At 43.3% G+C, this 12,844-nt stretch overlaps 1 protein-coding gene across 4 annotated transcripts in view; it reads left to right on the top strand.

The window, feature by feature from the left end:
• Positions 1-12,844, top strand: part of myo1ea (myosin IEa) — a 132,338-nt gene that overhangs the window by 73,943 nt on the left and 45,551 nt on the right. For all 4 annotated transcript variants that reach the window (XM_068017914.1, XM_068017913.1, XM_068017912.1 and 1 more), the window contains 3 exons: positions 4,980-5,114; positions 5,794-5,926; positions 11,062-11,258. In XM_068017914.1, the coding sequence (XP_067874015.1) occupies positions 4,980-5,114; positions 5,794-5,926; positions 11,062-11,258 (465 nt within the window). The remainder of the gene's footprint in view (positions 1-4,979; positions 5,115-5,793; positions 5,927-11,061; positions 11,259-12,844) is intronic.

The following is a 12,844-nucleotide window of genomic DNA, read 5'->3' as shown; positions in this document are numbered from 1 at the left end:
CCTGTACAGTTGTTTTTATCCGTTCCTGGGATGTGGGCGTCGCTGGCCAGGCCAGCATTTATTGCCCACAATTTATTGCCCCTAATTGCCCTTGAGAAGGTGGTGGTAAGCTGCCTTCTTGAACCGCTGCAGTCCATGTGGGGTAGGTACACCTACAGCGCTGTTAGGAAGGGCGTTCCAATATTTTAACCCAGCAACAGTGAAGGAACGTCGATATAGTTCCAAGTCAGGATGGTGTGTGGCTTGGAGGGGAACTTGCAGGTGGTGGTGTTCCCATGCATCTGCTGCCCTTGTCCTTCTAGGTGGTAGAGATCGTGGGTTTGGAAGGTGCTGTCTAAGGAGCCTTGGTGCATTGCTGCAGTGCATCTTGTAGATTGTACACACTGCTACCACTGTGCGTTGGTGGTGGAGGGAGTGAATGTTTGTGGATGGGGTGCCAATCAAGTAGGCTGCTTTGTCCTGGATGGTGTCGAGCTCCTTGAGTGTTGTTGGAGCTGCACCCATCCAGGCAAGTGGAGAGTATTCCATCACACTCCTGACTTGTGCCTTAGATGGTGGACAGGCTTTGAGCAGTCAGGAGGATTCCTAGCCTCTGACCTGCTCTTGTAGCCATGGTGTTTACATGGCTACTCCAGTTCTAGGACACTGCCCTGAGGAACTCCTGCAGTGATGTCCTGGAGCTGAGATGATTTACCTCCAATAACCAACAGCCACAACCATCTTCCTTTGTGCTAGGTATGACTCCAACCAGCAGAGAGTATTCCCCCTGATTCCCATTGACTCCAGTTTTGCTAGGGCTCCTTGATGGCATACTCGGTCAAATGCTGCATTGATGTCAAGGGCAGTCACTCTCACCTCACCTCTTTTGTTGTAGATGTCCATGTTTGAACCAAGGCTGTAATAAGGTCTGGAGCTGAGTGGCCCTCGTGGAACCCAAACTGAGTGTCAACGAGCAGGTTATTGCTAAGCAAGTGCCTCTTGATAGCACTGTCAACGACAGCTTCCATCACTTTACTGATGATTGAGAGTAGACTGATGGGGCAGTAATAGTCTGGGTTGGATTTGTCCTGCTTTTTGTGTACAGGACATACCTGGGCAATTTTCCACATAGCCAGGTAGATGTCAGTGTTGTAACTGTACTGAAACAGCTCGGCTAGGGGTGTGGCAAGTTCTGGAGCACAAGTCTTCAGTACTATTGCCGGAATGTTGTCAGGACCCATAGCTTTTGCAGTATCCAGTGGCTTCAGTTGTTTCTTGATAACACGCGGAGTGAATCGAATTGACTGAAGACTGACATCTGTGATGCTGGGGACTTCAGGAGGAGGCTGAGATGGATCATCAACTCGGCACTTCTGACTGAAGATTGTTGCAAATGCTTCAGCCTTATCTTTTGTAGTTGTAGCAAGACTTGCCTACTTTTATACTCCATCCCCCTTTCAATAAAGGCCAACTTTAAGTACAGCCAGCCTTTCTAATACGTCCTTTTTTTAAATCAACGTTTGGCCCATCTAGTGTCTGAACTACCCCCTTTTTCACTATAACGTTGTCAGCATCTTCTTCCTTGGTAAAGACAGATGCAAAAGTACTCATTTAGTACCTAACAACAGTTTATTTCATGGTATTTATTAGCATTTCCTCCTCCCCCCCCCCCCCCCCCCCGTCCTAATTTTCTCCTCCACCATTATCCTGTGATCTAGATCCCCTTTACTACCTTGGTCAAGAAAGCAGACAAGGAGTGTTGGTATGCTGCTAGGCTTTTGTGAGGCAGCTCGTCCCAATCCTGCCTTTCCACAAGATCTGCATATGGCCATTTTGCAACAAGTGTTACTGGATTGCCAGGCGTGGTATATTTGGCCGAGTTCCTTCCTTCCCTAATTCAGAGGTGTTGAGGCTATTTGTAGCACTCTTTCTTCTGTCCCAACTGAAAGACAATGTCTTTTAACTCCAGGACCAGCATGATAGCATTTTATGGCACCTTATGACTTTTTCTCTTCATGCAGACACTCAGCAGAAATACTTGTCTTTGAAGAGCCATTTTCCATTATTTTCATCATGTGACTGTGCTTCAATATGATTTATATCGATATTCCATTTGTATACAAGCTTGAAAAGGTTCATTGACCACTTTTTCATGAAGATTGTGTCCTTTTTAAGTGAGTCCTATTTTAAATGCAGAATGACGCAATTGACAAGAGCCTGTCTAAACTGGTGTGGTACTAGTTGACAGATGAGGCCCTTTAGCGCTTTGACGTGTTTACGTGGACTACAGGCAATGTAGAGGACACCACACTGACCGTGAGCAGTAAAGCTGATGTGTTCAAATGGACTGTTATCAGAATATCAGTGCATATAATGTAGTATCAGCTGTGGCTCAGTTGGTAGCACTATCGCCTCCGAGTGACAAGATTCTGGGTTCATGTCCCACTCTAGGGGGCTTGAGCCCAAAAATCAAGGCTGACACTCCAGTGTAGTACTGAGGGAGTGCTGCACTGTCAGAGGTGCCATCTTTCAGGTGAGATGTTAAACTGAGGTGCCATCTGCCTGCTCAGGTGGATGTTAAAGACCCCATGGTGCCATTTTGAAGAAGAGCAGGGGAGTTATCCCCAGTGACCTGGCCAATATTTATCCTTCAATCAACATAGCAAAAACAGATTATCTGGTCGTTATCACTTTGCTGTTTGTGGGAGTTTGTTGTGTGCAAATTGGCTGCCACGTTACCTGCATTACAACAGTGACTGCACTTCAAAAAGTACTTTATTGGCTGTCAAACATCCTGTGGTCATGAAAAGTGCAATATAAATGCAAGTCTTTTTATACGCAATTGTGTTAGTAAAAGCATCAAGCTGTCCAAAACTTGACGTGTTTAAGCGATGTTGCACTGTCTGCCAAATCAGTTAGTTACATCTTTTTTTGATTTTATTTACTATTAACTTCATTACTGGACATTGTTTGGACTGTTTTTATAATCCTGGAATTAGCAATCTAATATAATTAAAATTCTGACATTACACAGCAGGTTCATCAGTTGATAGTTTAATATTTGTGAAAGCTTTGTCAGAGATACCAATTTTTTTCCCTTTTCAGGTGCTGAGTGAGTGACTAGCTGTGCATTTCCAGCACGTTCTATTTTTATTTCAGATTGCCAGCTTTTATCTTTTTATCTACCTGTTGAATTGTCTTACCTAACGTTACATTAACAATTCTCCTTGCTTGAACTCTAGTTTGGACAGGGGCTGTGACCACGTTTCATTTATAGAACAACTGCTCCTGGCAGCAGTAATTTTTTTTTTTTGTGTGGTATTATTTTCCACCCAGGAATTTGTTTGTGTGCATCATCAGAGATTGGCCATTTCTTTTGTTAATATAATGCAACACGTAGCAGAAATTAAATTCAATATCAGCAGCCACATTACTCTGTTTCCCTTTGAACCTATGTATGGCATATTTCCTGATGTCATTTGGTGATTTCCTTGCAGTAAGCGGCTGCTCCCCTTGCATTTCTATTGCACGCAAATCGTTGTACCTGGGCTTTCGAATTGAGAAGAATGGCTGATGTCTCTCAGCTTGGCTTCATTGGGTGTGACAAACTAATGATTAATATCTATTTATCAATACTTTTTATAAAAGATTTCTATATCCATGCCTGCTGCCAGCTGTGAAATATTGATGCCCCTTCTGGACAAATAGAACCAAGTTACAGTAAAGTGAATGAGTGAATAAATGTCCTTTATTCAACCAATTTATCTGTAATCCTACCCTCACAACAGTACAAGAACACAGATTAATGATCCTTTAATTGATCTCCAATTTTCCACACTATTCATGTGTGTTTTTTTTCCATATTTTGAAGATGGCATTTATTAGCACAGGTATTTTACCACCAGTGAGACGGTTCAAATTCAAGACATCGCTGATAGGAAAGGAATGCATGTGTATCACTGTGGCTGCACTTTCTTCACAGCCAATGAGGCAGAGTTTGTTCTGCTTTTACTGGGCATAAAGTATCACCTGGGTGGAACACAAAGGAAAATCAGGCAGGGAGGATTCCACACCTACAACCACCCTGCCAGACTTCCCTCTCTCTCCTTCGTCCAGGCAACCCAGATGAAAATCTACCTTGGTGACTGTTCCATGGAGGGGGCTCGATTGTGATTTTACACTTCGGGTTCACTTGGTCAAAGCACCATGTATGAAAGCAAAACTGTACCCCATCTGCCAGGTGTGCTCGGCTTGATTTAAGGACTTGAGCAAATAATAATTGTAAAATATAATGGAAAACAAACCATTCCTGAGTGATTGGGTAGATTAATTCATGGGATTCTTTTCCCTTCCCTTCCTCTCCTGATAGCGATAACTCTCGCTGAGGTTTTACAAGCACTGGAGCCTCCTACGACTGCTCCCATGTGGTAATTTGTCATGTGTGTGCCCTGAAAGTACCAGCAGGCTCTTAAACTGGGGAAGCATCCCAGTTGAGCCCAGTCATCACCTGCCATCGGCTTGCTGTCTAACAACAATCACTGAATAGCAATGAGGAGGCAGGAATTCCAGCTGATTTCCCCCGCACCCCTGCCCTCATATCTACAATGCAACCATTGCATTTTTGTTAAGAGTTGCATCCCCATACTCCAAATCTCAGAATATTTCTGGTGGTTCCTATGTCTTTTTATATATGCCTTTGCTTCTGTTCCTGTTACAGGGGTGCTGAGTCCAAATGTTAGTAGCCCAACTATTCTGAGATGGTGTCTTCCATTATAAATGGGGAACAGTTCACTGAAGAGGAAAACTCTTCTATCATGTATCCGATTTAAGCGGTTTGGTTTGCGCTGGTCCAAATTGAATTTGTTTGCTGTTAGCATTCCATTTGCAGCCTAGTCATGTAATTATGTAACTAGAGTTGACGCACGCATTGACTTTTGTTAAAATGTGGCCTGTTCTGCAAACATAGTGACCAACTGGCCTGATTTCTGTCCCTCTTTAAGCTTATTGAAGGTGCATCTGCAGACCAAAAATCAAACCTGGGAATCACCAACCTGGAATACTATTTTTACCTCAACCAATCGGGTTCCTACAAAGTGGATGACATTAATGACCGGAAGGATTTTCAAGAAACTTTGGTGAGGTTTTAATTTTAATTCCGTGCTTCACATAACCAGTCATCTTACTTCCGAAGAAGGGTCACTGACCCGAAACGTTAACTCTGCTTCTCTTTCCACAGATGCTGCCAAACCTGCTGAGTGATTCCAGCATTTCTTGTTTTTGTTTCAGTCATCTTACTTACTGACTTAAAGCATCTCTCTGGTTAGAGCTGTGTAGCCCACAGGCTCGATGGAGTAATTGCACAACATGGTGCCTCACTGTGCCCTGCAGACTGACATTTGCCAGGTTCCGTCAGAGTTGATTTCTTTATAATATGTCCCCCATTATTTGTAAAGTCTTCTCCCTTTTTTTAATTTGAAGGGTCAGTCAAACAAAGTATGCAATATCTGCCCAGGTTTTACAAAGCCAACTGCAGATCTGTTGATTCTTCTACAAAATCCTGAGATATTTGTACTGTTCAGTCACTGTTCTGAAAGGAATGAATGGTCAGAATTCCTCACTTGCGTGCTTTTTTGTAAATACTCATAATTTAACAGAACAAAACATCCATAAATTACAAACCAACAGTGAGCCCAAGGATTCTCCACATCACCCGTCCCATCAGATATTAATAAGCTTCAACAGCAACTTAAGGAGTTAATAGGTCTGTTTTGCATGTATGAGCTCTCTTAATTTTAAATGATTATTTGTTTGCAGCACGCTATGAATGTGATTGGAATCTTTGCTGATGAACAGACTATGGTTCTACAGATTGTGGCCGGTGTGCTTCACATGGGGAACCTCACTTTTAAAGAGGTTGGCAACTATGCTGCTGTAGAAACTGAAGAATGTGAGTACTTTGTTTCTGAATTGTACTGGAGTCTCAACTTTGTTACAAGTCAAGATGTAATGGTGAATTTGTACAAGAACACAGCTGGAGGACAGTGTGCAGTTTTGGGTTCCATCCTAATGGAAGGATATTGAGGCAATGGAGAGGATGCAGCACAGATTCACTGGAGTGCTGCCTGGTCTGAAAAAGGACCTGGAAATATTGGAGCTGTTTTCATTCAAACAAAGGGGATTACTGGGGGATTTGATGGTGTTTATAAATAAATTATGAATGGTCGGAACAAGATGGATAGAAACAGACTGTTTTCAGTGGACACAGATTTAGGGCAGAGCAGGAGAAACCTTTTTATACAAGGGGTCATGAGGAACATTCCATCAGAGTTAGCAATTAAAGCAGAAACCATGACAACATTTAAGAATAGTTCAGATAGGTTATTCAAGGAAACAGGATAAAAGATGTAGGAACAGTCTGGGCACATAGGATTAGGATTACTGCTTGTGTGCAGGATAACCACCAGTTTGGAACTAGTTGGGCCAAATGGCCCATTCTGTGTAAGCATTAGCAAAATCAACATAGACGTCGAGATTTAAGCACATTGCATCTACATTCTTGGAAACATTCATACATACTTTCCCTGCTGTTTTCATTCTTTCTTTCCATGGTTGTATTCAGAATCTGGAACGTACTTCCCTCGCCTGTGACACACTGCTCTGTGTGTCTCCAGCCATTCAGCGACGGCCTGGCAATCTTGCAATGTTGGAGCTGCTGTGTACATGTGTGCGTAGAAATATTGTGGTAGATTTTGACTTTGTGCGATAGCGTAAACAGGCAATAGCGAATCAGCAGCCTGTATGACCTCTCCTCTGATATTTATTTCCAATGTCCTCCACCAGGAGAGATGAAACGGCTGCCGACTCACCTGTTTTGCACTATGGCACAATGTCAAGATTGATCCCATAGAGTGAGAGACAGGTATTGGGGTTCTGACCTTCAATAAAACAGCAAGAAATTTTCAATCAAAAAAGGAGCAGGTTGGTGGGACATAGTTGGGTTTTTCTTTTCCTAAATTGTTCTTTTCTCATTGCAAGCAGTGGTTGAAACTGTTCTCCCCATTGAAGTTTATTAACCTTTGTTAAATCTGTTTTTGAAAGAGTGAGGTAAAATTTCCTCTCGATGCAATGAGAACCAGACAGGTTCTACAATGGGCGATCGGCTCCTCTTGATTTTGGCCCAAGTGCTGTAGGTTAAAATTTATCCCAGTGTATCTAAGTTGGAATTGGAGTCTCTCCTGAAGGTATGAAAAAGCTGATGTTTCATTTGACGGTTTGATTTACTGTACGATATAGAGTACTAAAAATAAATAGAGCCCTTGCAACAATAAACAGGAGTTCAGATGGCTACTGTCGGATTTCTGCATTGAACATTCTTTCTTGCCTCAGGAAGTGTTTGATTTCCTGTTGCTGTCTCTAGTGCGCAGTTTTACCTTGTTGCTGCACATATCTGCATTCTTTTTGCAGCGTTCCCTAATTACGGAGCATTTTTTCCCCCTGGGATTTTAGTGCCTGCCTGTAGTAGTCTACATCCTGTACTGTAGCATCTGTGCCTGCCACAGCTGCCAAAACCTACCAACTTTAATTTAAAACAGGACTCCTTCAGCTGATTGCAACCATCTTGTGACCATTCTGTGACCAAAATTCAGCATCTATAAAAAAATTTCCGTTTAAATTCCCAGTGGCATGAATTCCCAGAGCTCTTGACAGATTCCCAGAAACTCAATTCCTCTGGTTGGTCTGTAATTGTAATTTCAGGAGGATTAAAGGAGGCTTTTGAATCCTGTCCAAAAGTACGAGAATGATACGACCTCCTAAGGGGTTGTCTCCCTCCAGTTTACATCCGCCTCTCTTGAAGCCATTGGCTCAGACCTATAGTCCCACAAGTGTCAGTCAGCCTCCACGGAATGTTTGTTTCCTTTAAAGCTTCCTGGTGTCTACCCCGAGAAAGCAAACACACACTTGGGCAATCAATGCAAGTCTTAAGTGACTCTTCTGTTTCTTTATGGACTGCTGCGGGTAAGTTTCCCTCACTGTAGGAAAGAGCCCATTCTCCACTCAGCACCTCTCGTGATTGCATGGCCAACTTTGGGAGCCCATCACATGGGATAGCAGGAGCACAACTCTGCCCCACATCCAGTTGACAATGTGGGAGAGCTGATTGCCAACCCTCTGGAGAAACCGCCCAGTTTACATCCCATTGAATTTAATGGGGTGAAAATCGAACCTTTTCTACACGTGGCAAGTGGTCCGACCTGCCAGATTACCGCCCAGGTGGTGAAGATAAAAATTAGTGCCATTGTGTGGAGCATCAACACACATTGTCACCTGATCTTTTCAATGCATTTACTGTGTCAGCTGCGGGCCAGTGATAGCATTCTCTCTCCTCTTGAGTTGCAAGGTTCAAGTCCCACCACAGAGACATGAGCACAAAATCCAGCTTTATGCACCAGTACGGTGCAGAAAGGTAGCACAGGGGAGTTGTCCTTGGTGTTCTGGTCAATATTTATCCCTCAACCATCACCACTAAAACAGATTATCTAGTCATTGTCACATAGCTGTTTGAGACTTTGTGCAAATTGCCTGGCGCCTTTCCTGGCACAGTGGCGCAGTGGTTAGCACCGCAGCCTCACAGCTCCAGCGACCCGGGTTCAATTCTGGGTACTGCCTGTGTGGAGTTTGCAAGTTCTCCCTGTGTCTGCGTGGGTTTTCGCCGGGTGCTCCGGTTTCCTCCCTCCACCAAAGACTTGCAGGTTGATAGGTTAATTGGCCATTATAAATTGCCCCTAGTGTAGGTAGGTGGTAGGGGAATGTGGGGATGTGGTAGGAATATGGGATTAGTGTAGGATTAGTGTAAATGGGTGGTTGATGGTCGGCACAGACTCGGTGGGCCGAAGGGCCTGTTTCAGTGCTGTATCTCTAAATAAATAAATAAAAATAAACAGTGCCTACACTTCAGTAATGCTTCATTGGCTTCAGAGCAGTTTGGAATGTCCTAAGGTTGTAAAAGGCACTATATAAATGCAAGTTCTTTCTTTCACTGTTCGTGAAAATGTTTTCTTTGACACAGTACACCATGATTGACCTCCCTGCACACCTGTATTTTTAGTCTCATGCAACTGCATTTAATTCATAAGTGGCTTCAATCCAAATCCAAATGGAACTCCTATAATTAATTTAATGAGCAGCATGTGAATTATGCCTTTAAAAGTAAGAGTGTTGTGGTTCAGGGCAGTGAGCATGGTGCGCTGGCATTGTGAATTCTAATCACTCTTCGGTAATTAGGTTCATCTGAGTCTGAAAGTCCAAAACTTTGAAGGATTGTCATTCCCGTTCTAGTCCTTGTGGGCAGGAATTGCCAGAGCTCTAGTGCCTTGGGTTTGCCAAATAACCATAAATGCCTGTAACTGTAGCTCTGGCAAGATGAGAGTGTGAACGTTGAGATTGTGTAAAAGAGGATATCATTTGCTCCAACTTTCTGCTTGCTTTGCTGGATGACACTGGCTCATACTACCTCCCAGTAGTTAGGGGGTGGTGGTGGCGCAATGGTAATGACACTCCACTAGTAACCCAGAGCCCCAGGCTCTGGGGACATGGGTTCAAGTCCCACCACGGCAGATGGTGGAATTTGAATTCAATTAATAAATCTGGAATTAAAAGCTAGTCTAGTGGTGATCATGAAACCATTGTCAATTGTTGTAAAAGCCCATCTGGTTCACTAATGTCCTTTCGGGAAGGAAATCTGCTGTCCTTACCTGGTCTGGCCTACATGTGACTCCAGACCCACAGCAATGTGGTTGACTCTTAAATTCCCTCTGAAATGGCCTAGCAAGCCACTCAGCTGTATCAAACCACTACCAAGTCTAAGAAAAGGAATGAAATCGGACGGATTGACCTAGGTACTGAGAACGGCAAACCCAGCCCTGTTGACCTTGCAAAGTCCTCCTTACTATCAACTGTGGGCTGGTGCCCGACAAAGTCATACTCACAGAATCATACCTTGCAGACAATGTCCCAGACACCACCATCACCATCCCTGGCTGTGTCTTGTTGCAGATGCATCTGTCCATGACAGTATTGGTCGGAGTGAGCACTGCACAGTTCTTGTGGAGACAAAGACCCATCTTCACATTGAGGGTACACACAATTGTGTTGTGTAGCATTACCACCATAGATTTTGAACAGATCTAGCAACTCAAAATTGGGCATCCATGAGGCACTGCGGGCCATCAGCAGCAGCAGAATTGTATTCAGCCACAATCTGCCTGAAACAGTGGTGGAAGCAGATTCAATAGTAAGATTCAAAGGGGAGTTGAATATATAATTGAGAAGGAAAAATGTGCAGGGCCATGGGGAAAGAGCAGAGGAGAGGGACTAAATAGCTCTTTCAGAGAGCCAGTATAGGTAGAATGGGCCGAATGGCCTCTTTCTGAGCTATGTGATTCGATAAATTCCAGAGATATCTGATAATCTTAGTGCCTGATGATTTAAAAACAAATGATTCAGATGTATTGTATTTTTAGGAAAAGTCTACCAATTTACCTGAACGTAACATTTGGCCTGTGAAATTACTCTGATGAATATTAACTTTCAAGTGCTTAAATTGTTTGTCTTTAAGTCCTCTCACTATTCCAGTGGGAATGTTAACATATTTATTTTGAACAAGCTAACACCCCCAGTAAAATAGTGCCGGGAGGAAATTACAGACGAATACGTTGAGTATACGTATGCCAGCATGTCAGTGTCATTTTAGGGCTTATATTTATCTTATCTATAATTTAATCTTTCACAAGAAACTTGTTAATTATATCATTGTAAATCAAGCCACAGTAAAATATTTCTGAGTAAAGAAGGTTATCAGACTTGCAGCATTCTTATAATTTTGGTCACTGAATAAACCAGCGTGAAAATTCTGCATCAACTGACAAAATGTATTTTTTGCATTTATTTAATCGAAGCTGAATTTTAGTGTATCCATCGATTTTAAAACATGAGTTTGCCAAGAAGCCAAGACTCCCATATACATCGGGTGAACAAAACTCCTTAATTGAGCAAATGAATAACTCTTACTTATTTCTCCCACAGTCTTGGCATTCCCAGCTTTCCTACTTGGTATTGATCAAGAGCGACTAAAGGAAAAATTGACCAGCAGGAAAATGGACAGCAAGTGGGGAGGAAGGTCTGAAACCATTAACGTGACATTGAATGTGGAGCAGGCATGTTACACTAGGGATGCACTTTCCAAGGCTCTTCACTCACACATCTTTGACTATTTGGTAGATGTAAGTAGAGTTGGGCACTTTGTCTTGGCACAGACACAAATGTGGCTTCTAATGATCATGAAATGAGGTCATCCTGTTAAGTATTTAAAGGGACAGTACCCAGCTGGTCACGGTTCTAAATCGCTTCCTAGGTGGGCCTATAAAATGAATGGAGCTGTTTTGGGACATCTTTACCAGTCAAATCAGCAGTTAGGCTGTGAAAAGACTGCTTGAAATGATGGGTTAATATGAAGCAGTAAACATGACAGTACAGTTTCTTTTTATATGTTACTAATGCATTTGTGGGTGTATTTAATTCACACAGATCCGAGGAAGTGCTTTGAACAATGAGGACTCCCTCAGACTGTCCTTCCGCTTTAGCTGAATCCCTTAGACTAATTGAAGTGCTTTTTACTGTATGGCATTGTTTTGTATTTTATTTCCCCCCAACAATTGCAGATGTTTTTTGCGACATGTGTTCTGTTGTTGCTTTCACAAAAGTAACCTTGTTTGACTGTGGCATGAAGAGAACATTAACTCCCTTTGTTAAATTTTCCCATGTACCAAGTGCATCATTGATACGGCATTTAAAAAATACTTGTTAGAAGCAGCAGAGAGAATACACTGCACAAAACAATGGACTATCAGGGCAGCTGCAATTAAATGCTTTGGGAGGGTTAGGAAGGCATGGAGGATGGGAAAGGCGTGGGGGGGGCGGAATGTTGGCAGGATGGAGGGCAGGGAATGCATGGAAGGAGGGGGAATGCATGGGAGGTATGGAATGGGAATGGGAGGAATGGAAAGGGGGATGGGAGGGTTGTGGTTGGCATAGGAAGACTGGGTGGGATGGGGGTGACACGAGAGGGATGAAAGGAATGGGATGGGAATGGCATGGGAAGGATTGAATGGCATAGGATGGGGATTTAAAGAAGTACCTTTGCAATAAAGGTTCTAATTTTACCGCAAATGTTTTTCAGGTCAGAAGGTAAGGAGAGCTCAACAGCAAATTCACCCTCGCTGGTGGGATTGACAGGGTGGGGGAAGAATGGGATGGCATCAGAGGGGCAGGGGGAAGGAATGGGGTTGGCATGGATGAGAAGGAATGGGAGATGGGATGGGAATGATATGAGAGGGATGAAAGAAATGGGATGGGTATGGTATGAGAGGGATGGGATTGGGATTTAAAGAACTAGTGATGCAATAAAGATACTGATTTCACGGCTAATGTTTCGTGGGTCTCTGCTCGTCTAATATGTTAGGGCATTGAGCTGATCGGTTATCCAGCAGATTTGGAGCCTCACTGTTGTTGGTAAAAAGAGAATGGACTGAATTTTATGTGCCTGCCGCCATTTTGGAGGCAGGTGAAAAAAATGGCGGCCCTCACAGCCGCCGCAATCTTCCGTGCAGCGACTTATTTAATAGCCAGGGCGACCACCAACCCGCCCCCCACCCCCCAACCAATCAAATGGAGGGGGCGGGCTGTCCGTCCCTGGCAATGGCGTCAGCTGCTTGTGTGTAGGCGCTGCCGCCATTTTTAAAAAGACTGTCAGCCCTACCAGGAAATTTAAATATTTAAAGGGAAATGTAATTAAAATAAATAAATACAT

This window comes from Heterodontus francisci, chromosome 38 (genome assembly GCF_036365525.1).
Source record: "Heterodontus francisci isolate sHetFra1 chromosome 38, sHetFra1.hap1, whole genome shotgun sequence".
Lineage (NCBI taxonomy): Eukaryota > Metazoa > Chordata > Chondrichthyes > Heterodontiformes > Heterodontidae > Heterodontus > Heterodontus francisci.
This window is presented reverse-complemented; position numbering and strand designations above follow the sequence as displayed.